Source organism: Chiloscyllium punctatum, chromosome 1 (genome assembly GCF_047496795.1).
Source record: "Chiloscyllium punctatum isolate Juve2018m chromosome 1, sChiPun1.3, whole genome shotgun sequence".
NCBI lineage: Eukaryota > Metazoa > Chordata > Chondrichthyes > Orectolobiformes > Hemiscylliidae > Chiloscyllium > Chiloscyllium punctatum.
In genome coordinates, this window is record NC_092739.1 from 89404804 (window position 1) to 89430845 (window position 26042).

The following is a 26042-nucleotide window of genomic DNA, read 5'->3' on the forward strand; positions in this document are numbered from 1 at the left end:
AAAACAAAAATCTCATTTGGGACATACCTTCACATCCCCTTAAAGGAAATCCAGATACGACATTCTGAAGAATGGTTATTTTTGGTGGAGTTCCTCTTTCACTTTTCTTGCGGTAGCAAAGAAAGCTACAAAGAATCACAGAAACATTATACTAAAATGTTGAAGTTGGAACCAGCATTAATCCTTCTCTACTTCTGTCTGTCTTCTCTGTTGTTGACATTGGGTGAATTCCAATCTCTTAGCAGGTTGGAGATGTGAAGGGGTGGTATTTATTCCTCAGTGATGAATAAAAATGGAAGGAACATTACTACAGGTAAAGGGTGAAAAGATGCACTCATCTTATTAAGGATTTCTATTTCCTCAGAGAAACAAGTACATTTCAATAACTGACTAACCGCTGTCGATCATTGTGAAATTCTCCTTTTACAAAGGTGAAAAACTGACAATCAGCTTCCGCTGTACATTTTCTTTGACAACTCTCTTCATTCTCAACGACAGACTGACGAATGTCATTTCCCGGAAAGTCCAAACCATCATAAACAGTTTCAAAACAGGCTGCAAAAGATGGGAGAGGGAATTGATAAGTTACTGCAAAACGGCAACACAACGAATCGAATACAATAGAACAGCCTTCATTGAGCACGGTGAATGTTTATACATCGCCAATTTCAGCACCAACTTGGTTACAAACATACTTAGGCAGAGCTTCTTTAGTTACAATAATTTAGACAATAGAGAAATAAAATGTCCAGGATTGCGGAACTAAAGGTTCAGTACATCAGACCACTCTGGCACACAGTTTCCCATTCGCACGGGGCCATTGTCCCAGACTGTGCAGGGACTACGCTGAGGGAGTAGACAGGTAAAAACAAGGACTGAAGATGCTGGAAACCAGATTCTAGATCAGAGTGTGCTGGAAAAGCACAGCCGTTTGGGCAGCTTCTGAGGAGCAGGAAAATCGATGTTTCAGGCAAAAGCCCTTCATCAAAAATAGAGGCAGATTGCGTGCAGGGTGGAGAGATAAATGAGAGGAGGGTGGGGGTGGGGAGAAGTGAGGGAGTAGACAGCTCCACCAGTCTGTGAGATCATCATGCCATTATACTCTGGGAGGCCGCTGCACCATGTTGGGAAGGTCAATACGCCACAATACTCCGGCAGGCCGCTGCACTATGTTGGGATGGTCAACATGCCACAATACTCTGGCAGGCTGCTACACCATGTTGGGAAGGTCACCATGTCACGATACTGTGGCCGGCATCTGTGCCATGTTGGGAAGGTCACACCACGATACTCTGGGCAGCATCTGTGCCATGTTGGTAGGCCAACACTCCACAACACGCTGGCAGGTAGCTGTGCCATGTTGGGAAGGCCAACAGTCCACAACACGCTGGCAGGCAGCTGCGTCATGTTGGGAAGGCCTCCAGACCAAGACACACTGGCAGGTAGCTGTGACTTTTGGGGATGTTGTCAGGCAACATGATCATTTTGGAAGTTTATTTTAATGTGATGCAGAAGTCACATGACACCAGGTTATAGTCTAACAGGTCTATTCGAAATCACAAGTTTTTGGAGAGCTGTTCCTTTGCCAGGTGAAGAGATGAAGGAGCATCTCTCCAAAAGGCTGTGATTTCTAGATGACCTCTTGGACTATAACATGGTGTCATGTGACTTCTGACCTTACCCACCCCAGTCCAACACTGGCACCTCCACCTGATGGTTAATGTATTTTAATGTCAGACATGTGTTCTTAATATAACATCACTGTCACCAAAGAAAATTCTGATGTACACAATTCATTGTCTTCTTCTCTGTTGCTTTCTAACAAATGGCAATAATTTCTTTCTTTGAGCTTCACAAAAGCGCCCTAACCAACTTCCTGTACAGCTGCAACATGACCTCACAACTCCAATAATCAATGCACTGACCAATAAATATAAGTGTACCAAACACCTTCATCACTATCTTATCTACCTGCGACTCCACTTTCCAGGCGCTATGAACCTGCACCCCAGAGTTTCTTTGTTCAGCAACCTCCCCAGGAATTTATCATTAAGTGTACAATACCTACTCTGACTTGCCTTTCCAAAATGCAGCACCTCATATTTCTTGCAATTAAACTCCATCTGCTACACTCTGGCCCATTCGCCCATTTGATCAAGATCCTGTTGTACTCTGAGGTAGCTTTCTTCGCTGTCCACCACTCCTACAATTTTAGTGTCATCTGCAAACGTACTTACCATAATAACTCCGTATTTGCACATTCAAATCATCTCAAGGTGCTGAGAAGTCCAGTCCCACCTGAAGCTGTCAGCAGTGAAACATTCAAGGCCCAGGCTGCTGCCTAAACAGAAGCCATGAAGACAGGCACCAACGCAAAGGTCAGTCTTGGTTATGACAATGATCTAGGAGTTAGTGTCACAATCTGAGCGGGGTCATGGTTTGAGGGTAAGAGCAGGGCGTGGCTTCATGTAGTCATCCCACTAACATAAACCTGTGCCCTTAATTTCCCACAGATTGAGGGAAATGGAGGAAACCATAAAATGGCAGGCAGTCAGCTCCATTTTCCCACTTGCGATAGGTACCATTTTTCACGCCAGCAGAGAAGTCAGGTCAGTTGAGGCCCTGAATTAGTTATTAATGAACAGATAATGGGGGCGGCTAGCTCTGCTGCCTAACAGCGCCAGGGATCCGGGTTCAACTCCTGCCTCGGGCAACTGTCCGTGTGGAGTTTGCACATTCTCCCCGTCTCTGTGTGGGTTTCCAACGGGTACTCTGGTTTCCTCCCACAGGCCAAAGATGTGCAGGTTAGGTGAATTGGCCATGCTAAATTGCCCACATTGTTAGGTGCATTAGTCAGGGGTGAATGTAGGGAATGAGTCCGGGTGGGTTGCTCTTCGGAGGGTCGGCTAAGATTTGTTGGGCAGACGTACCTGTTTCCACACTGTAGGGAATCTAATCTAATCTTTCATTGGTGACAGGTCAAGATGGTCACTCATTGACCTTCCTGCCCAGAATATAATCGCTGAGGTGGCTGTAAGGGAACAAGCTGCCGCAATATACCCAGTTCTGCCAATTTCATGTCACTTCTCAAGAGGAGAAAATTCTGCATTGATATGTCATTTTTGCTACTTACAAAATTGTGTCCCACACTGTTTCAGGGAATATCCTGAGACAACATTTTGTAAATCAGCTTTCACAGTCGGCTGTCCTGTTGTCGTCCTCTTCAAATAACAATAAAACCTGGAAGACAATGAGAATACAAGGGGGGGAATGAAGTTCTGAAATGTGTTGCTCGTGATGCACAGGTAAGTCGAAGCTGCTGCTTTAGGATAACTGAAATTGGTTTAGTGTAAGGACAAAATCTAAAGCCTCTTCCTCAGATATTTTGTGATCAATCTGTTCAGAGAATGTTATTACACTCCTCTGAAGCAGGAGGGACTTGAACCTGGAGTAGTGACACTGTCACTGTGCTACGTGAGCCCTTCCAGGCTCTTTTTCAGATTGTTTATTGAACTTAAATTGTACCATCTGCCACGGTGTGATTCAAACTCATGTCCTCAGAACATTATCCTGGGTTTTGGAAATACTCCTCCAGTGATATTACCACTATGTCATTACAGCCCCCAGAAAACATATCCACATCTTGTACACCCAGCATTTCTCACTGTCCCCATGGCTGTGTCTCTGTCACCATGCAGCTCTTCAGATAGTCTCTAGTTAACTTATTCAGAGACAGTATTATCACCCCAGAAGAATGTGGGATCTAACTCTTGTGGCATGGTGGTAGAGACATTACCATTGTAACACAAGAGCCCTCTGCCCTTTCTTCATCCAAACCCACTTAATTCAATCCACGTCTTTGGATGCCCACGCAGCTAATTATAACAATTAAAGGGTGGGAATTGATCATTTCTTCCCTGAAGAATGTCGAATTCCTGACTGAATGTGACTCTGTGGATCATGTGATCATTTTGCAGTGATGAAGTGAATGTGCATTTTCATTCATTCTCAGTTTAATATTTGAGTGCACATATGTTGATATTTGTATTGATGTACTGACCTATGTAAAAACAATTCACCCAAGACTATTAGTGGAGGACAATAAGAATTTGAAGAAACTGAATCCCAATCACAATTTCCTACAATTGCTCACATGGGTACACTATCTGGCTACTTAAAGTAAAATGGAGACATCAAATATTGTAGAAAGAATTTTTAGCCTGGCTCGGGATTCTACATCAAGGTGACATCATTTCAAAACATGGGATAGTCCATTTAGCAATGGGATGGGAGGAAAGTTCTTCATTGGCAGACTGATCATTCTTGGGAATTTTTAAATCCACATGACTCTTGAGGTTCATGAAGTAAGTATATTCAAAATGAAAAATTTGAAACATTAAAGATCTGAGGAAATTAGAATATTGCAGTAAGAGTACTGTTTCAGTCAAAGAGTAATCGTGAACACGTTGAATGGTGGAACAGTCTCAATGGGCAAAATGCCAACTCGTGCTTCTATTTCTTTGTCACTAATAGTCTTCTGTGAGAAGCTAATTTAAAGTAAATGTACTTTTAAGACTTAAATCAATGTGCCCTGTTTAGTTTTAAGGAGCACAAACATGCAACACTGAGGAAATGTGAGAGTTCTAGGTTACTACGCAACTATAAGGAGCTGCAGTGTTACCCTGTGTGGATAAGCTTTCCTTTCATCCAACCTTGTCACAACTATTCCATATTCCACACAAACATCTCAATGAAATGTTGACTGATTTACCTTCGGGTGTCTGTGTTCCAATCTCTTGTTAAAAAGGTGAAAAACTGACACCTGCTGTCCTCAGTGCACACTTTCTGACAGTAGTTGACGTCTGGTGCATAGACTGATTCAATGTCATTTCCAGGAAAATCTACATTGTTAAGCAGATCACGTATACATCCTGCAAAAAAATTGTTCTGTGTTAGCAATCTGATTATCAGAAATAATTATTACAGCAGGACCGTTTTCAATCAGGCCCATTTTCATTTTCACAACCCAGTGCCCGACATTTCATTCATTTTCAAAAGTGTACTTGTTCTGGAGCACAAGCCTTTTGGTCTATTACCAGAATTTGTGACTTTTGAAATATCCAGTGTATCAACCATTTCCTGATAAGAGATACAGTGACTCAAATTGGCTCAAAACTGGCATCTGTGATGCCTGGGACCTCTGGTGCATCTAGCATTGATCATCCACTCAACATCTGGTGGAACATTGTTACAACTGGTACAGCCTTAGCTTTTGCAGGCATGTGCTGGGCTGTTCCATCTTTGTGGATGGGACGATTGGTGCAATGTCCTCCATGGAGTTGTTTAATTTTCAACCAGCATTCATAACAGGATGCAGCAACACCACAAATCCAGAAATTGAAGATCCCTTTGTTTACTTTCTGCAGGAATTTATTTGACAGTCAAAACAAAAATCTCATTTGGGACATACCTTCACATCCCCTTAAAGGAAATCCAGATACGACATTCTGAAGAATGGTTATTTTTGGTGGCGTTCCTCTTTCACTTTTCTTGCGGTAGCAAAGAAAGCTACAAAGAATCACAGAAACATTATACTAAAATGTTGAAGTTGGAACCAGCATTAATCCTTCTCTAATTTAGTCTGGCGTCTCTGTTGCTGATATTGTGTAAATTACATTCTCTCAGCAGGTTGTGGATGTGAAGGGGTGGTATTTTTTCTTCAGTTAAAAGTGATGAATAAAAATGGAAGAAAATTATTTCCGATGAATGATGAAAAGTTGCACTCGTCTAATCAAGGATTTCTATGTCCTCAGAAAAACAAATATATTTCAATAACTGACTAACCGCTGTCGTTCATTGCGAAATTCTCCTTTTACAAAGGTGAAAAACTGACAATCAGCTTCCACTGTACATTTTCTTTGACAACTCTCTTCATTCTCAACGACAGACTGACGAATGTCATTTCCCGGAAAGTCCAAACCATCATAAACAGTTTCAAAACAGGCTGCAAAAGATGGGAGAGGGAATTGATAAGTTACTGCAAAACGGCAACAAATATCAACAAGGAGAACATTTGGGATCTTATTTTAAAGTGAGACATGTACTCTTAATATCACCTCACTGTTCCTAATCAAAAATTTGATCCACCGACATCATTATCTTAAAAGCGCCTGAACCACATTTGGCAAAATGTTGAGTTTTTCACCAGGTGTATACTTGGAATCACAGGCAGGAGTTACACATTTTACATTCTAAAATCACTGCTTTTGTTCGAACATGTTTTGAAAGGAAATAAATGACATGAATGAGGGATCAAAAATCAGAAGCTGGACCCCTTGCTCCAACTACTGGGTTGTACCAAGGGGCAATTTTAGTAAACAAATGGTGTCAAGAACATCAATATATGCTGGAATGTAAAAAGGAACAATGAAGGAAAATCATAAACATGACTGATCATGATGTAACCATTCCTGACACTCATATATCCTTTCTTTATTCCTCCTGTTAACAAGCTATTTTTGATTGTGCTCATTAAAAGAGGAGATGATGCTTTCTCAAGTGGCACTAAAATAGAGACTCTGCACTTGCTGATTATTCTGTGCTCCCTCCCTGTCTGTACGGCTTGACCTCATGTCGAACTGGGAGGGGAGGGGTCAGCAAAGCAGAATCCTCAGAGATTGCGAGGCTCACAAAGTTTCCCTTTCACCAAGGTTTACGAGTCTAAAGAATTCATCAAATATGATGCAAAATAGTAAACAAGGTACAAAGCAGAAAAGTGAGATGTGATCCAATGTTGAGAGGCAACAGGTCAGAAAAAAATTGAAACTAACATTAGGATACCAGTGTTGCAGAAGAACAGATAAGCATGTTTGCATCTTCGCAATTTGTTTTAGGTAACACAACAAACAGACACAGTTCCAGAGGCTAAATAACCATGTTCCATGCTCTAACTTTTCCTTATGTTCAATCTGCCTTTTTGGTTGAAGCATTTACAAATCCAGTAAAACAAATCTGGAAATTGTGTTTGATTTAGCATACGCTCATTAGGAGCTGAAAGGCAACTCTTTCTTATAGATTAGCAGCTGCATAGAGCAATACAACTATCAGATATGAAGTAAAGGGGGAGTATCGAGAGATTCAACTGAACTGTATAAATTGTAATATAACCTCCTGATCGATGTGCCTTTATGATCACCCGGCTTGCAAGAACGTATGAATAAAGACTGCTTCAGAATTTGACTCGGACTGAAATTATTGAACAGTGAGCTTTGTTCTCACATTCTCTAAACCGAGTGGTTTATTTTATACAGTTGAATGAGGTGGATGAGATGAATCTATCTTAGAGTGCTGTATACCTTCAGCGTCTGACAGGTTTCATCTTCTTCATTCATGAACATGACTTCATTTCATTTTCAGTTTTATTTTCCCTCCCTGGAAAGGTCAGAAATGGAGACTTTCACCAGTAATTGTCCAATATCCAGCACCATTAGTGATTCCTCAGATGATAAAGCAGTTCATGCACAAATGCAACAAGACCTGGACAATATCCCAGCTAAGCTGATTAATGTTAAGTAACATTTGTGCCACAAAAATGCCAGGCAATAAGGCATTTCCAACAAGAGAGAATTACCCATAGCTCCTCTGACATTCACTCATATTACCATTGCTACAATAGCCAACTACGGACATCCAAGGAGTTATATTGACCAGAAATAAAACTAGACTGGAAGATATTTACTGTGGCTACAAGATCAAATCAGAGGCAAGAAATCTTGGCGTGAGTTACTCACTCCCTGTCGCACCAAATTCTGTCCCCCATCTACAGAGGAGGAATAAGTGTGATTGAATGCCCCCCACTTGCCTTGATTCAACCTCTCTCTGTCGCTCAAATCCTCCAACCCTGGCAACATCCTTGTAAATTTGTTCTGAACCCTTTCACGTTTCACAACATCTTTCCGATAGGAAGGAGACCAGAATTGCATGCAATATTCCAACAGTGGCCTAACCAATGTCCTATACAGCCGAACATGAGTTCCCAACTCCTGTACTCAATACTCTGACCAAGAGAGGAAAGCATACCAAATGCCTACGTCACTATCCTGTCTACCTGCGACTCCACGTTCAAGGAGCTGTGAACCTGCGCTCCTAGGTCTCTTTGTTCAGCAACACTCCCTCGGGCCTCACCACGAAGTGTATAAACTCCACCATCAATGGTTAAAGCAGCAGTGTTTACCATTTACAAGATGCACTCTAGAAATTTGCCAAGTCTCCTAAAATAGCATATTCTAAACCCTCAACTACTAGCATCTGGAAGGACAAGGGTGCAGATGCATGGGAACACCACGACTTGCAATTCCCCTTCAAGACACTTACCACCCTGACTTAGAAATATATTGTCTTTGCTTCAGTGTCACGGGGTCAAAATCCTGGAATTCCCTTCCTAATGGCATTATGGGTGTGCTCGCTCTAAATTAAGTGCCATATTTTCAGAAGGCAGCTCCTCACTATCCTCCCAAGGACAGCTATGGATGAACAATAAATACTGGTCTAGCCAGTGAATGAATTTTTTAAAAACGGCTTGAGTGATTTTAGACTCAACAAGGTAGCCCTGTAGCTATTGGAGTGGTCATCAATTTGATTCAAATTTTTTCAAGGATTTCACTCAAACCATCCTATCAGGAAGAGAATTAAAGAGGCTGCCTGGGCATACCTCTATAAGATCATTGACTAATCCAATTTCATTGCACAATTCCAGGTCTACTATTTCTTCACCTTCAGTTGATTCCATTCTGCTCTAACATGTCATTTGTTCATCTGACTTTTCCAGTCTATAAATAGATTAAAATCTTCCAGGATTCTCACCACACATTTCTGACAAATACCAATTATTTCTTTCTTAATGCACCATTCTACTATGTGGTAACCATTACGGAATTTCTACATCATACACACAAGTGACTCTTTGCCTTTTTCATTTCCCATCTCTATCCAAATCATTTGCACATCTTGGTTTTATGAACTTAGCATGATCCTTAACTGTTTTCCTCTTGTCATTAACTAATAGAGCCACACTTCTACCTCTTCTTCACTTTCCATCCTTGCTAAATATTCTGGACCATTTAGTATTCAGCTCACTGTAGAGATTTAAGTTTGCATACAAATTAAATGCAATATTAATCAGCCAATGGCATGATAAATCAAATTAGTATCAAGGCCAGAATTTTCCCTTTTTACACAAAGTATGGGTGTGGCCTTTTTGAAGGACAAGGGCCCCTATCCGTCTGTGCCCACCAATGAGGAAGCTGCCCGAACAAGCCCAAATCAGGTGCAAAAATGCCAGCCAGGTTCCCAACTAATCAGATCTCACAGTTAAGAGGTCCAGTCCCACCTGAAGCTGTCAGCAGTGACACATTCAAGACCCCAGGCTGCTGCCTAAAAAGAAGCCATAAAGACTGGCACGACAGTATGGTCAGTGGCATTTTGAGCATGATCCAAAAGTTGGAATCATGTCTTGAAGGGTCTCAGAGGGTGGGAGGGGAGGCCAGGGATAACTACCAACAGCTATCCATGCATTCTACTGCCATCAGGTTAGGGCGAAATGGAGGAATCTCCAAAATGGCAGACAGGCCATCCTGTTTTCCCAATAGTGATGGCAGTCATTTTTCGTCACCAGCAGAAAAGGCAGGTTATTGAGGCACTGAGGGCTGAGGCCCTTAAGTAGTTGGTAATAAACAGATAATGGCCTTAATTGATGTCAGATTAGGAAGGTCACTCATTGACCTTCCTGCCCAGAATGTAATTGCTGAGTTAAGGGAGTGGGCATCTCTCCACAGCCAACCTGCCTCAATATTTACTGTTCTGCCAATTCCATGTCACTTCAAGGGAGGAGAAAATTCTGCTTAAAAGCTCTCTGCATCAACATGTCATCTTTGTTACTTACAAGATTGTGTCCCACAGTGTTTCAGAGAATATCCTGAGACAACGTTTTGTAAGTTAGATTTCACAGTTGGTTGTCCTGTTGTCGTCCTCTTCAAATAACAATAAAACCTGAAAGATAATGAGAATAGAAGGTGGGTGTTGAAGTTCTGAAATGCATTTTTCATGATGTACAGGTAAATCTATGCTGCTGCTTTGGGAATACAGTAAGGTGGGTTTGGTGGGAGGATAAGATCAGGAGATTCTTCTTCATCTTTTTCCCCCTCATCAGAGAATGTCAATACACACCTCTGGAGCAAGTGGGGCTTGAACCTAGACCTCCTGGTTCTAAGGTAGAGACACCACCCGAAGAATCACTAATTCTATCCCTCTTCTAAGTCCACTTAATTGAATCCATGTGTTTTTGATTCATGCAGTCAAATTGTACGGTAGCTCAGTGGTTAGCACTGCTGCCTCACATCACCCGAGAGACCCGGGTTTGATTCCAACCCTCATGCATATTCTCCTCTGTGGTTGCATGCGTTTCCTCTAGGTGCTCTGGTTCCTTCCCAGAGTCCAACGATATGCAGGTTAGGTGGATTGGCTGTGCCAAATTGCTCCCTACTGTCAAAAGATGTACAGGCTAGGTGGATTAGTCATGTTAAATGTGGGATGGGGGGAGGGAGTTCTGGGTTTTGGAGAGTTGGTATAGATTGATGGGCTTGATGATTTTTTTTCATACAGTCAGGAATCTTTCAGTTAAAGGATGGGATTTGATCACTAATTCTCTGGAGATCGTTGATGCCCTGACAGAATATATTCCTGCTGGTCAGCATAATGACTTCAAAGCCATTGATTCATTCATTAATGACTAAGCATCATTTATTAATTTTCAATCAAGTATATGTCATATAAGAAAAGTGATGCTGTATTCACCTGCTTTATTATGATTATCCAAAGTTAATAATGGCAGACTTTAAAATGTTGAAGAAACTGAATTCAAACACAAATTTTTACCATGGTTCTCATTGACCTGTTATCTGGGCACTTAAGTTAACTTAGGAGATCTCAAATATTGTAGAAAGAATCTTTCAATTGGCTCAGGGTTGTAGATACAGGGAAGATAGTTTCAGGATCAGGGATGGACCATTTAGATTGAGATGAGTGGAACTTCTTCACTCAGACGATGACACATCTTCAGAATGATCCAGCACAGAGGATGTGGAGGCTCAGTCATTAGGTAAGTTAGAATATGAAAGCTTTTAGATATTAAATGTATGAGAATATTACAGCAAAATAATAAAGGCAGAAACGCAATTATGATCTTACTGAATGGTGTAGCCGTTTCGAAGGGCCAAATGGCTTATTTCTGTTTTTATTTCTTTGTTCCTAATATTCTTCTTCTAAAAACCTAATTCCAAATAAATGTGCTTTAATGACCTAAATCAATGTGTTTAGTTTTTAAGTGCGCAATGACAAACACTACTGAGGAAATGTGAGAGTTCTAGGTTACTAGAAGACTATAAGGAGCTGCTCCAATCCCAGTCAGTATTACCCTGTGTGGGTAAGCTTGGCTCTGATCTAACCTTGTCACAACTCTTCCATATTCCGCATAAACATCTCAATGAAATGTTGACAGATTTACCTTCGGCTACCTGTGTTCCAATCTCTTGTTAAAAAAGTGAAAAACTGACAACTGCTGTCCTCAGTGCACACTTTCTGACAGTAGTTGACGTCTGGTGCAAGGACTGATTCAATGTCATTTCCAGGAAAATCCACATTGTTAAGCAGATCACGTGCACATCCTGCAAAAAAAAATTGTTTAGTGTTAGCAATGTGCTCATCATAAATGTGCATTAAATTTGGAAAGTTTTCAAAAAGATCCAAATCTATTTTCATCCTCTAGTGCACAGCAATTTCATTCCTTTTTGTGTATTGACCCAGTTCCTTTTATGCAGGTTATTCTTTGATCTGTTTCCATCACTGTCCCAGGCAGTAGAGTCCAGGTCACAACAGCTCACTTTGTGTTTTCTTTACCTCATGTCTCCTTTGCTTCTTTTGTCAAGTACCTCAAATCTGATTCCTCTGGTTACTGACCATTCTGACTCTGGAAATATCAGCATCAACTCCCTCCCCACATGCTTGCAGGGAATAAACCATAGATGAAATTAGGAATGACCAATGCATACACTGCTGCAAACAGGTGGGGTGGATTCAATTGGCTCTCCTCTTTTCCCTTTGCAAATTATGAACAAACAAACATCGAAATTATGAATGGGAGCAGGATTAGGGTCTTTGGTTCTTCAAGCCTCCTCACCATTCAATAAAATCATGGTTGATCTAATTAATCCACACACCTATCTTGGCCCAATAACCATTCAGTCTGTTTCTGATCAAGAATTTATCTACCATTGTCTTTAAATTGTTAAAGGACTCCCAAAATGCTGGATGAGTTGGACCGAAGGGTCTGTTTCCGTGCTGTACGTCTCTATGACTCTATGACTCCCTTCCTATCCCCTTTTCAGGAATTGAGTTTCAAAAACTCCCAAACTTCTATAAGAAGTATTTTCTCAACTCTATCTTTAATGGTGACCCCTACTTATAATCAGTATGTCCTAGTTCCAGTTTAGCTCATAAGAGATAACATCCTTTTCACGTGCACCCTGTCAAGACCACTTAGGTTTTTAAACAAATGACCTCTTACTCTTCCAAATTCCACTGCATACAAGCCTAGCCTGACCAATCTTCACACTAAGAAAGCCCACACATTCCGAGTTTTAGCTGAGTTAATCTTTGAACTGTTTCCAACGCATTTATATCCTTCCATAAATCGGGAAATCAATACCCTACACACAAAAGCACTGTATTGCAGATGGTGTCTTGCCAATCCCTGCGTAACTGAAGTTGATCGTAATTGAACAACCTTCCTACCTTTGTATTCAATGTACCTTGCAATAGATGACACCATTGTTTTCCTAATTTGGAGGTGCTGGTGTTGGACTGGCGTGTACAAAATTAAAAATCACACACCAGGTTATAGTCCAACAGTATTTGGAAGCACTAGTTTTCAGAGCACTGCTCCTTCATCAGGTAGGTGTGGAGTATAAGATCTTAATACACAGAATTTATCGCAAAAGTTTACATTGTGATGCAACTGAAATTATATATTGAAAAAGACCTGGATTGTTTGTTAAGTCTCTCATCTTTTAGAATGACCATGTTGGTTTCAGTTCTTTCATATGTAAATCCCAGAACGCTGTTTTAAAGTTACATTTTCAAGTGAACTTCAACAATAGGTGCTATGTCATCTCAGATAATGCATTCAATCGTCTAAGACAACCATGTCTCTCCTTATTTTCGTGCTTAACATTCTCTCATAATTTATGTACCATGTTTCTTTACTATTATCCCTGCCCAAAATTGACATTTGCACACTTTCTGATATGGAACTCCATTTGCCAAATCTCAACCACTCACTGAACCTGTCCTTTCTCCTTTTGTACGATCCTTACATTCCCTTCACAACTTAATCTACCTATCTTTCTGTATTCAGCAACTTTAGTTACCATAATCAATTCATTCATGCAAATTGTGAAATATTTGTGGTCACATTGTAGCATTATATCTTTCCAACTGGAAAATGATGCAATTGTGCTTATACACTGGTCCCTTTAAGCTCACCAATCTTCTATTTATGCCAAAAAAAATCATAAGACCATAAGATACAGAAGCACAGGTAAGCTATCCAACTCATCGAATCTGCTCTGCATTCAATTATATCATGGGGCATGTGATAATCCTCAACTCCTTGTCTCTTCCTAACATATATAACCCTTGATACCCTTAATGATTACAAATCTGTCTGTCTAGAGATTCACAATCTTCTGAGAGAAGAAATTCCTTGTCATCTCTGTCTTAAAAGGACAACCTCCTATTCTGAGATTATACCCCCTGGTACTAGATGGTAAACAACGTTTCCACATCTAATGTATCAAGTCCCCTAAGAATCTTATAAGTTTGCTTCTTACTCATCTAAGCTCCAATAAGTACCAGCCCAATAGGCTCACCCTCTCCTCATATTAAAATCCATTCATATGCAGAATCAATCGAGTGAACTTTCTCTGGATTGTCTCCAATGTCAGTATATCCTTCCACATATAAGGGGCTCAAAACTGTTTGCAGCATTTCAGCACTGTCTTACTAGTGTCTTCCATATTTTTAGTAAAACCTCCCTACTCCATTCGCTTGAAATAATGCCCAACATGCCATTTGCCTTCGTCATTGCGCACTGAACTTAGATGCTAGATTTCTATGATTCATTGATGAGGACTCTCAAGTCCCTCTGTTACATCATTTTCTGCAGTCTTTCTCCATTTAAATAATATTCCACTCCTTTACCCTGCAAAAATACATAACCTCATATCTTCCACATTATTTCCATCTGCCCAGTTTTTCACCATTTGGTTAGCCTGACTCTTAAGGAGAGGCTGTGGCAAAATGATAATGTCACCTGACTAGTAATCCAGTGTACAAGATTATAATAATCTGGGATTATAGGTTCGATTCTCACCATGGTAGAGCGTGAAATTAAACTTATTGCAGCACAGTGACTCAGTGGTTAGCACTGCTGCCTCACAGCGCCAGGGACGCAAGTTTGATTCTAGTCTCAGGCGACTGTCTGTGTGGAGTTTGCACATTCTCCCCGTGTCCGCGTTGGTTTCCTCCTGGTGCTCTGGTTTCCTCCCACAGTCCAATGAGGTTAACTGGCTGTGCTAAATTGTCCATAGTATTCAGGGATATGTAAGTTAGGTGCATTAGTCAGGGGCAAATGTAGAGTAATAGGATAGGGGAATAGGTCAGGGTTGGATATTCTTCGGACGGTCAGTGTGGACTTGTTGGGCCAACCGGCCTATTTCCACACTGTAGGGATTCAATGATTCTACACTGCTGCAGACTCCTTGCATCATTGTCATCATTTGACTTCCCATTTACTTTTGTAACACCTGCAAATTTGGCTACAGGATATTCACTCTCCTCATTCAAGTAATTAAGATATATTGTATATAATTGTGGACCTAGCATTGACCACCGTTATACTCAACTAGTTACACCCAGGAAATATTCCCCCTATCCCAACTCCCTAACTTCTGTTAATTAGCCAATCTTCTATCCATGCTAATATACTTGTACTAACACAATGAACTCGTATCCTACTAAGTAGCCTAATGTGTGTTACCTTACCAAATACTTACTGAAAATCCGGTTATATTACCTCCACTGCATTCCCTTAATCTATCCTGCTTATTATCTCATCTGTATAAGATGCGTCAGATGCACTCAGGTAGGAAATATGGAGAGTACTGCGCCAACATGTACCAATAAAGATTAAAAAATAACACCAACAAAACTGACCAACCCTGGATACCATGGATGTACAGGATTGGATAAGGAGAAAAAGGGAAGCTTATGGTAATTAGTGAGGACTCAAAATAGCAGAAACCATACAAGAGTACAGAATGTGCAAAGGGAAAAAGGAAATCAGGAGAATAAAATGGGGGCATGAAAAATAATGAGAGGTAAAATAAAAGGAAATCCTGAGTCATATTACAAGTACACCAAGGATAAAAGGACCAAAATCAGAACTTGCTGGTAAAGCTCAGCAGCATCTGTGAAGAGAAATCAGAGTAAACATTTTGGGTCTGGTCACCCTTCCTCAGAACTGACCCAATATGTGAACTGGGATTTTGCTTCACAGAAGGCAATGGCCGAGTGGTATTATCGCTGGACTATTAATTCCCAAGTAATGTTCTGGGGACCTGGGTTTGAATCTCACCATGGCAGATGATGTAATTTTAACTCAGTAAAATCTGGAATTAAGAGTCTAACGATGACCATGAATCCATTGTCAATTATTAGAAAAACCCATCTGGTTCACTAATATCCTTTAGGGAAGGAAACTGCCATCCTTACCTGGTCTGGCCTACATGTGACTCCAGACCCACAGCAATGTGATTGATTCTTAACTGCCCTCTAGATAATTAAGAATGGGCAATAAATGCTGGCCTGGCCAGCAATGCCCACATCTCGTGAATGAATAAAAAAATGCTGCCAGTCCTGCTGAGTTGTTCCAGCAACTACTGTTTTTGATCTGATTTACCTCATCCAGAGTTCTTTTAGTTTTTATTAAGGGTAAAAGGATAACTAGGGAAAGAGTAGAGCCCAGTAAGGACCACAATGGTAAATGAGTATGGATCCAAACAATGTAGGTAAGGTTTGAAAGTTTGGATTGGTGTTCATTAGTGAGAGGGATGACGTGAGTGTAGAAATCAAATGGAAGGACTGTGATGCAATTAAATAAAACAGCTTGGAAAGAGGGGTGGTTCTGAGTGGTCTGTCAGGCTTAAAAGTAGATAAATCTCCAGGGCTGGATCAAATGCACCCTAGGATGTTGAGTCAAGAAAGGAAATAGCAGGAGTGCCGGCAATAATTTTCAATTCTTCTTTTGCCACAGGAGAGGTACCAGAGAACTGGAGGGTAGCCAATATGGTCCTGTTATTCAAGATGGAAATGTAAGATAAACCAGGAAATTACAGGCCAGTCATTCTAACTAGTGGATAATCTCTTGACTTTATATTCTGAAAGACAGAATTAATCTGCACTTAAAAAGTCAGAGATTAATCAAGAACAGTCAGCATAGTTTTGTTAAGGAGAGGTCCAATTTGATTGAGTTTATGAGGAGATGACCAGGGCAATATATTTAGTCTCCCTGGATATGCTAGAGATCAAAGTCAAGAGTGTGTTGCTGGAAAAGCACAGCAGATCAGGCAGCATCCTGTTCTGTGCTGTATTGCTCTATGTTCTATGTTCTCTATCCAAGGAGCAGGAGAATCGACATTTTGGGCTGGAGCTGTTGCTGTTTGGAAGCTGAAATTTAATCTGAAAAATTTCTAATGAAGAGCTCCAGCCCAAAACACCGATTCTCCTGCTCCTCGGATGATACCTGACCTGCTGTGCTTTTCCAGCACCACACTCTTGTAGTCTCCTTGGACTTCAGCAAGACTTTTGATAAGGTCCCATATGGAAACTGATAGACAAGATAAGAGTCCAGGGGATCCAGAGTTATTTAGCAAACTGGCTTCAGCATTTATAGAGTGGCAGGAAGCAGAGAGTAATGGTTGTGGTGTTTTTATGTCTGGAAGCCTGTGTCCAGTGGATCAGTGTTGGAGTCTTTGCTGTTTGGTACGCATGAATGATTTAGACTTGAATGCAAGAAGGTTGATCAATAAATTTGTGGATGATTTGAAAAATATTGGGATAATAAGTAACCAGGAGGATAGCCTTAGATTAGTGAGGATATAGACAGGCTAGTCAGATGGGCTGGTCAGTGGCAAGAATTCAGTCCAGAGAAGTATGAGGTAAGGCACTTGGGCAGGACAAACACAACAAGGGAATACATGATGAAGTAAGATCCTGGGAAGCACTGAGGATCAGAATAACATTGGTGTGCGCATACACCAGTCCCTTAAGATAGCAGGACAGGGAGATGAAGTGGTTAAGAGGGGATGTGGGATACTTGCATTTATTAGCCAAGGCATAGATGTTAAGAGCAGGGAGGTTACAAAAGAGACAACACATATCCAGTGCTGGTTAGTCTACAACTAGAATATTGTGTACAGTTCTGGAATTCACATTATAGGAGGAATATGTTTGTACTGGAGACAGTGCAGAGGAGATTTACCAGGATGTTGCCTGGGCTGGAGAGTTTTAGTTATGAGCTGAAAATGTGTTGCTGAAAAAGCGCAGCAGGTCAGGCAGCATCCAAGGAGCAGGAGAATCGATGTTTCGGGCATGAGCCCTTCTTCAGGAATGAGGAAAGTGTGTCCAGCAGGCTAAGATAAAGGGTAGGGAGGAGGGACTTCGGAGAGGGGTGTTGGAAATGTGATAGGTGGAAGGAGGTCAAGGTGAGGGTGATAGGCCGGAGTGGGGGTGGGGGCGGAGAGGTCAGGAAGAAGATTGCAGGTTAGGAAGGTGGTGCTGAGTTCGAGGGTTAGGACTGAGACAAGGTGGGGGGAGGGGAAATGAGGAAACTGGAGAAATCTGAGTTCATCCCTTGTGGTTGGAGGGTTCCTATGCGGAAGATGAGGCGCTCTTCCTCCAGCCATTGTGTTGCTATGGTCTGGCGATGGAGGAGTCCAGGGACCTGCATGTCCTTGGTGGAGTGGGAGGGGGAGTTGAAGTTTTGAGCCACGGGGTGGCTGGGTTGGTTGGTCCGGGTGTCCCAGAGGTGTTCTCTGAAATATTCCGCAAGTAGGCGAGTTTTAGTTATGAACAGAGATTGGATAGACTATTTGTTTTTGTTAGAACAGAGGACAGGCACGATTAAGACGTTTAAAATTATGGGGAGCATAGACAGAGTAGACAGGAAGGATCTTGTCCTCTTGGTGGAGGGATCAATGACTGAGTGCATAGACTAAGGGGAAGGGGTCAGAGGTTTAGAGGAAATTTGACTTTTTTTCCACCCAGAGTGTAGTGGGAATCTGGGACTTTAAAGGTAGTGGAGGCAGCAATCCTCATATGATTTAAAAAGCATTTAGATGTACAGTTGTGATGACAAGGCTTTGGGCCAAGTGCTGGAAAGTGGGACTGGAATAGTTAGTGTTTGTGCCAAAATTTATATCTCCATGCTTGATATTCACTGGCACAGGATAACGATGTGGCTTGTGAACTGCTATCCTACACTCCCAATCTGACCAACTCCAGTGTGGAGATCAGCATCACCCAGCCATACCCCAACGTATATGGAGCCAGGCCAGTTTCTTCCTGAATCATGATACATAGAACCACATAGGGGTTGGAAAACAGTTTGCATTCAAGAACCTTTCGCTAGATAAGGTGCAAAGGTCTTACCAATGCTCCCTCCACACCAATGTGTGATGCTGATGGGAGGAACACAAAGATAAAAAGCACACAACACCAGGTTATAGTCCAACAGGCTTACTTTAAAACACTAGCTTCCGGACCGCTGTTCCTTCATCAGGTAGTTGTGGAGTATAAAATCATGATGGGAGGAGGAGTGTTTGAATAATCAAGTACTACTGCTCCACAACCTATATCAAAAGTTTAATGCTTTATTGAATGCCAAAAATGGTCAATTTATCTCTCTTTTATACTACTACAAAGATTTGAAGTTTTGATTTGATTTATTCCTGCCACTTGTACCAAGGTACAGTAAAAAGTGCTGCCTTACATGCTTTACAGGCAGATCGTACTGTACATCAGGGTAGCAGGATAAAGTTCAGATACAGTGTTACAGCTGCCACAAAGGTGCAGTGAGAGATCAACATTTACATTAAAGAGGTTCATTCAAAAGTCTGATAACAGTGGGGAAGAAGCTGTTCTAGAAAAAGAAAAAGAAATATCCACCAAGCTGCTGAATTGACTCAAAATAATTCATTTAATACAAGTGAGGCTTAATCTTTAAACAAGTGACAGAATGATTAACAATTCGCAATTATTATCCAGATTTAATCTATATCCCCTTAATCTCAAACACACAATTCATATATCAGCAAGATAAGATAACATAGCTCAGCAAAAAATGTTATGGGTTTGAAAAAAAATAGGCAATTGAAAGAACAATTGTAGGTAAAGGGTAGGAATTTAGCAGATAAAATCAGCTTACGTCTTATAGCTTCCTCAATCTGGTGACAAGATCAAATTGCTTGCAGGCACAGAACGATGGAAGATTTTTCAGATTAAATTTCGGCTTCCAGACAGAAACAGTTGGGAACACAGGTATTTCAGACTTCATTAATCTTCATAAAAACTTCAGTAAGAGATCTTTTAGCTGGTTTTATTTTGACTCTTACTAACTGAGAGAAAGCTCTGCTTTTGCCTACAAGATTCTTCAATTACTGTTCACATCACATCTACTAAAACACACAGCAGTTTTGGTCCAGAGGCTGTTGTTAGGTAATGACAGCTTCACAATTTTTCAAAATCTATTTGTACAGCAATTAAGGGCTATAACATCAACATATTGTCTCTCTTAAAGGCTTTTATTGGACTTTTTTTTCCCAAGCGTGCTTGCTTTTCCAGTAAGAAGTAAATAATCCACAGTTTGCTTTAAGTTTTTGGCTTTTTTTATTTCTAAGAAATCGTGAAATCATGCCTCTTCAAACCAGGAATGCCCAAACAGTATCAAACTCCATTTTTTTATAGTCCATAAATATATTGTATCACAAACAGATCAAACTTGCATGGTCCTTCGTACCCTCATTTCAATTCATGCTCTCAACCTGCTTCCATGCTCATTATACCCTCTATGCCAACACTTGCAACTCCCTCACATATTTTTCTACATACCCCCCACATCAGACCATATTTCCTACATTTCCAGATACTCCTTATAAACTTCCTGTCAATTGTTACCACCACTCGTCCCCCATATATACCATTCCACCATAGGGCAAAAATAAAGAGCCTTATGGTATCAATGAGTCATATATAGAGTCATAGAGATGCATAGGACGAAAACAGACTCTTTGGTGCACATGATCTATCTGGACTTCAGTAAGGCGTTTGACAAGGTTCCCTGTGGGAGAATGGTTAGCAAGGTTAGAGCTCATGGAACACAGGGAGAACTAGACACCTGGATACAGAACTGGCTCAAAGGTAGAAGACCTTTGGTGGTGGTGGAGGGTTGTTTTTCAGACTGGAGGCCTGTGACCAGTGGAGTGTCACAAGGATTGGTGCTGGGTCCACTATTTTTCATCATTTATATAAATGATTTGGATGTGAGCATAAGAGGCATAGTTAGTAAGTTTGCAGATGACCACCAAAATTGGAGGTGTAGTGGACAGCAAAGAAGGTTCCCTCAGATTACAATGGGATCTTGATCAAATGGACCAGTGGGCTGAGAAGTGGCAAATGGAGCTTAATTTAGATAAATGCGAGGTGCTGCATTTTGGGAAAGTAAATCTTAGCAGAACTTATACACTTAATGGTAAGGTCCTAGGGAATGTTGCTGAATAAAGAGATCTTGAAGTGCAGGTTCATAGTTCCTTGAGAGTGGAGGCGCAAGTACAGTCATAGAGTCATAGAGATGTACAGCATGGAAACAGACCCTTCAGTCCAACCCGCCCATCTAACCAAATATCCCAACCCAATCTAATCCCAACTGCCAACACTCAGCCCATATCCCTCTAAACCCTTCCTATTCATATACCCATCCAAATGCCTTTTAAATGTTGCTATTGTGCAAGCCTCCACCACGTCTTCTGGCAGCTCATTCCATACACGTACCACCCTCTGTGTGAAAAAGTTGCCCCTTAGGTGTCTTTTATATCTTTCCCCTCTCACCCTAAAACTATGCCCTCTAGTTCTGGACTCCCCCATCCCAGTGAAAAGACTTTGTCTATTTATCCTATCCATGACTCTATAATGTCACCCCTCAGCCTCCGAAGCTCCAGGGAAAACAGCCCCAGCCTGTTCAGCCTCTCCCTGTAGCTCAGATCCTCCAACCCTGGCAACATCCTTGTAAATCTTTTCTGAACCCTTTCAAGTTTCACAACATCTTTCTGATACGAAGGAGACCAGAATTGCACACAATATTCCAACAGTGGCCTAACCAATGTCCTGTACAGCTGCAACTTGACCTCCCAACTCCTGTATTCAATATTCTGACCAATAAAGGAAAGCATACCAAATGCCTTCTTCACTATCCTATCTATCTGCGAATCCACTTTCAAGGAGCTATGAACCTGCACTCCAAGGTCTCTGTGGTTCCACACAAAGACCACCTTGCTGATCTTTGAGGGGTCCTGTTCTCTCCCAAGTTACCCATTTGCCCTTAATGTATTTGTAAAAACCCTTTGGATTCTCCTTAATTCTATTTGCCAAAGCTATCTCATGTCCCCTTTTTGCCGTCCTGATTTACCTTTTAAGTATACTTCTACTGCCTTTATACTCTTCTAAGGATTCACTCAATCTATCCTATCTATACCTTACATGTGCTTCCTTCTTTTTCTCAACCAAACTCTCAATTTCTTTAGTCATCCAGCATTCTCTATACCTACCAGCCTTTCCTTTCACCCTAACAGGAATATACTTTCTCTGGACTCTCATTATCTAATTTCTGAAGGCTTCCCATTTTCCAGCCATCCCTTTACCTGCGAATATCTGCCCCAATCACCTTTTGAATGCTCTTGCCTAATATCATCAAAATTAGCCTTTCTCCAATTTAGAACTTCAACTTTTAGATCTGGTCTATCCTTTTCCATCACTATTTTAAATCTAATGGAATTATGGTCGCTGGTCCCAAAGTGCTTCCCACTGCCACATCAGTCACCTGCCCTGCCTTATTTTCCAAGAGTAGGTCAAGTTTTGCACCTTCTCTAGTAGGTACATCCACGTACTGAATCAGAAAACTTTCTTGTACACACTTAACAAATTCCTCTCCATCTAAACCCTTAACACTATGGCAGTCCCAGTCTATGTTTGGAAAGTTAAAATCCCCTACCATAACCACCCTATTATTCTTACAGAGAGCTGAGATCTTCTAACAATTTTGTTTCTTAATTTCCCTCTGACTAATAGGGGGTCTATAACACAATCCCAAAAAAAGGTAATCATCCCTTTCTTATTTCTCAGTTCCAGCAAATAACCAAATAACCCAAATAAGTCAATAGGATAGTGAAGAAGGCATTTGGTATGCTTCCCTTTATTGGTCAGAGTATTGAGTACAGGAGTTGGGAGGTCATGTTGCGGCTGTACAGTACATTGGCTAGGCCACTTTTAGAATGTTGTGTGTAATTCTGGTCTTCTTCCCATCAGAAGGATATTGTGAAACTTGAAAGGGTTCAGAAAAGATTTACAAGGATGTTGTCAGGGTTGGAGGATTTGAGCTATAGGGAGAGGTTGAATAAGCTAGGGCTGTTTTCCCTGGACCGTCGGAGGCTGAGGGGTGACCTCATAGATGTTTATAAAATCATGAGAGTCATGGATAGGATAAATGGAGAAAGTCTCTTCCCTGGGTTTGGGGAGTCTAGAACTATAGGGCATAGGTTTAGGATGAGAGAGGAAAGATATAAAAGAGACTTAACGGGCAACCTTTTCATGCCGAGGATTGTGTGTGTATGGAATGAGCTGCCAGAGGAAGTGGTGGAGACTAGTACGATTGCAACATTTAAAAGGCATCTGGATGGGTATATGAAGAGGAAAGGTTTGGAGGGATATGGTCCGGTTGCTGGCAGGTGGGATTAGATTGGGTTGGGATATCTGGTTGGCATTGAAGAGTCTGTTTCCAAACTGTACATCTCTATGACTCTATGATCAATATTTAATTAAATCAACTCATCTGTTCCGTACATTCAATCTTCAAGTACAAGATCAAAAGAGAGCAAAAAGACTTACCTTCATAACTTTGTGAAAAAGATTTAGGTAAGTGGACCATAAAGTAAATAAGATACAAAATTGTCTTCATCCTGTCCTTGTTCGATGCTATTTAATCACTGTTCAATTACAATGAAAATAAATACATTTTTTTGTTAATTACAGGGTTTATAAGGAATAATATTGCAATATTTTCTGACTTATTACTTAATATGATCTAAACATATCACAATTTCATTGTCTTCAGAAACCATCAACAAATTCACACTTAGATATTCAGTCTGTGCTAAGCAACATGTGAAAATTAGCCTTTAAATGAAATGTTCCAGTGAAGTCCTTAGTTATATGATATAACACATGGCAAATGATGAACATATGGAAAGTACAGAGAAGCGCAAAAGTTTATTTGCAACGTACACTCTTAATCAAGAATCAGTAAAAGATAAACTTCTACAGGAAAAGGAGTTGAATGCATTGATTTTGAACCAACATAAAATATCATAGAAATGAGAATGCAAGTATTTATCAGTTTAACTTAATTACATAATTAATTCTGCAATCCTCTGTGTTAATACAATCAATTCTGTCCTTACTGCACAGATATCTGGGCTGTATATAGTCAGGACTCAACACAAGGCGAAAGTGAGGACTGCAGATGCTGGAAATCAGAGTCAAGATTAGAGTGGTGCTGGAAAAGCATAACAGGTCAGGCAGCAACCGAGGAGCAGGAAAATTGATGTTTCCGGCAAAAGCTCTTCATCAGGATACATCAGGCTGGGAGCCTCCAGAGTGGAGAGATAAATGGAAGGAGAGTGGGGCTGGGGAGAAGGTAGCTAAGAGTGCAATCAGGACTCAACACAAGCCGAGCTTTGGTCAGGGCTGTATGATAAAATAGTTTACAGTGTTCCCAAATAAAATTTTCAGGACATTTCTGGAAATAAGGCATCAAGAGTTGCATGCTAACTATATTAAATGTCATTATGTAGAATGCAATTACCTGAATTTGCCTCATGCCAGTTCTTTTTCAGATGTTAGTGGAAAGCTTATTTCTTCCAGCAATACTTTCAGAACACATTTACAGAGTGATAATCTTTGGAATTTAGCAAACAGAATCTTTGTGCAAAATGTTAATAAATGCCCAGCCAGTGAGATGCATGCAACAGTATTAAATTTTAACCAGCACTTCTTATGAAATATTTAGATTTCGAAAAGTCCTGAATCCTTGAAATTAATTCCACTATACGGTTACCTAAAACTGTAAAAAAATTAGATGGACGTGGATTAAATCTGAATTATTTCATAACTGGTTGATGGCAGTGTTATGAAACGGCGGTGAACCTTTCTGTTAATTAAATCAAACACCCAGAAAAGCTCACCCCCCACTCCTTAATCTGTTAAAGTATGAGTGATAGAGAACTCTCAAATACAACTATTTAAAGAAAATTATATCACTTTACTCTTTAACTCTAAAAGCGAACATTAAACAACAACTATTAAAAACTCTAAGCCCTCCTTTCTCTTAACTGATTGTTATCTGCTTCCAACTCTATAACAATAGATTACTCTAATAAAAACCCATATTAAAATTAATTGGGTTTTAATATCCTGGGGCGTAATTTAAACTGATTGGCTAAATTTAAATTGTTGTCAAAAGAAAAACCAACTCAGCAATCTGTTTCACAGCCAAATGTTGCATATTTTCAATTTTCCAATACACTCTGAGACCTAGTTAGTCATCACAGGTGCTTGTAAGCTCTCAGTGCAAAACAACATTTACTCTCTCTTAAATGTACAGTACAAGCCTTCGGCTTCATAACAGGCAGGACATTCAAACTGGTTGCAACATCCAGAAACATTGCTTGGAAATGTATTTGTGGATATCAGGTGAGAACATGAACAGATAAACTTTGATGCTCTCTACAATTAAGAACCTTGATACCACTTATAATCTACATTCTGACATGATCAATAACCATTTTGAAAAAATGTGTGGATGAAAGGCAAATTGTCAAAATCCTTTCCCAATTTGAACCTAGGCTTTCACAGAAGGAGGGGGAAGCATTCAGGGCAAAGGTATAAGATTAGAGAAAACAAATTTCAGTGCAAATCAGACACTAAAGAAGAGCTCAGGATTTTGTAAGTAACAGAAAAGGTGACTATGATCTAAAATTTGACTAATTTGTCCATTCTTCTTTGAAAACAGAAACCTCAGCTGACTGGACCAAAACAAATTGTGAGGGGATTTTAATTAATCTGGCAGCATGGAATCTTACAACACAAAATGTGACCAATCAACTTATTCTGCCTGTGTCTGCCTGTAAGGTATTATAAATTAGTCTGTTCTGAACAGAAGAGTCATATATAACTCAAAAACATTAACTCTGTTTCTCTCAGGTTCTGCCAAATCTGCTGAGTTTCTTGTTTCAGACTTCTAGCATCTGCAAATTAGTTTTTTTCCTCGGTCTTTTCCATTGTCCTGTAATTTTTATTTCTCTTCCCAAGTATATGTTTAATTCACCTCTGTAGTTTAGTATACAAATGGTTTCATCACTGTTTTTCAGGCAATGAATTCCAGGCAACAATACTTTGTGTGAAAAACATTTGCTTGTCACATCAGTAGTTTATTTGCCAATTTTCTTAAATCTATATCATGTGGGTACGCAGTCCTTCTGTCACAGGAGACAGCTTCTTCTTATTCTGTCAAAACTTTTCATGTAATATTTAAAGTTACTATT

At 40.5% G+C, this 26042-nt stretch overlaps 1 protein-coding gene across 2 annotated transcripts in view; it reads right to left on the reverse strand.

Moving 5' to 3' along the window:
- LOC140477133 (uncharacterized) overlaps positions 1–24419 on the reverse strand; it is an 80306-nt gene extending 55887 nt beyond the window's left edge. For both annotated transcript variants that reach the window (XM_072570502.1, XM_072570495.1), the window contains exons 1-10: positions 24305–24419; positions 23329–23426; positions 11561–11720; positions 9941–10047; positions 5845–6004; positions 5471–5568; positions 4772–4931; positions 3134–3240; positions 396–555; positions 28–125 (exon numbers count right to left, since the gene is read on the reverse strand). In XM_072570502.1, coding sequence (XP_072426603.1) covers positions 28–125; positions 396–555; positions 3134–3240; positions 4772–4931; positions 5471–5568; positions 5845–6004; positions 9941–10047; positions 11561–11720; positions 23329–23398 — 1120 coding nt within the window. In that variant the 5' untranslated portion in view covers positions 23399–23426; positions 24305–24419. The remainder of the gene's footprint in view (positions 1–27; positions 126–395; positions 556–3133; positions 3241–4771; positions 4932–5470; positions 5569–5844; positions 6005–9940; positions 10048–11560; positions 11721–23328; positions 23427–24304) is intronic.
- Positions 24420–26042: the final 1623 nt, after the last annotated feature.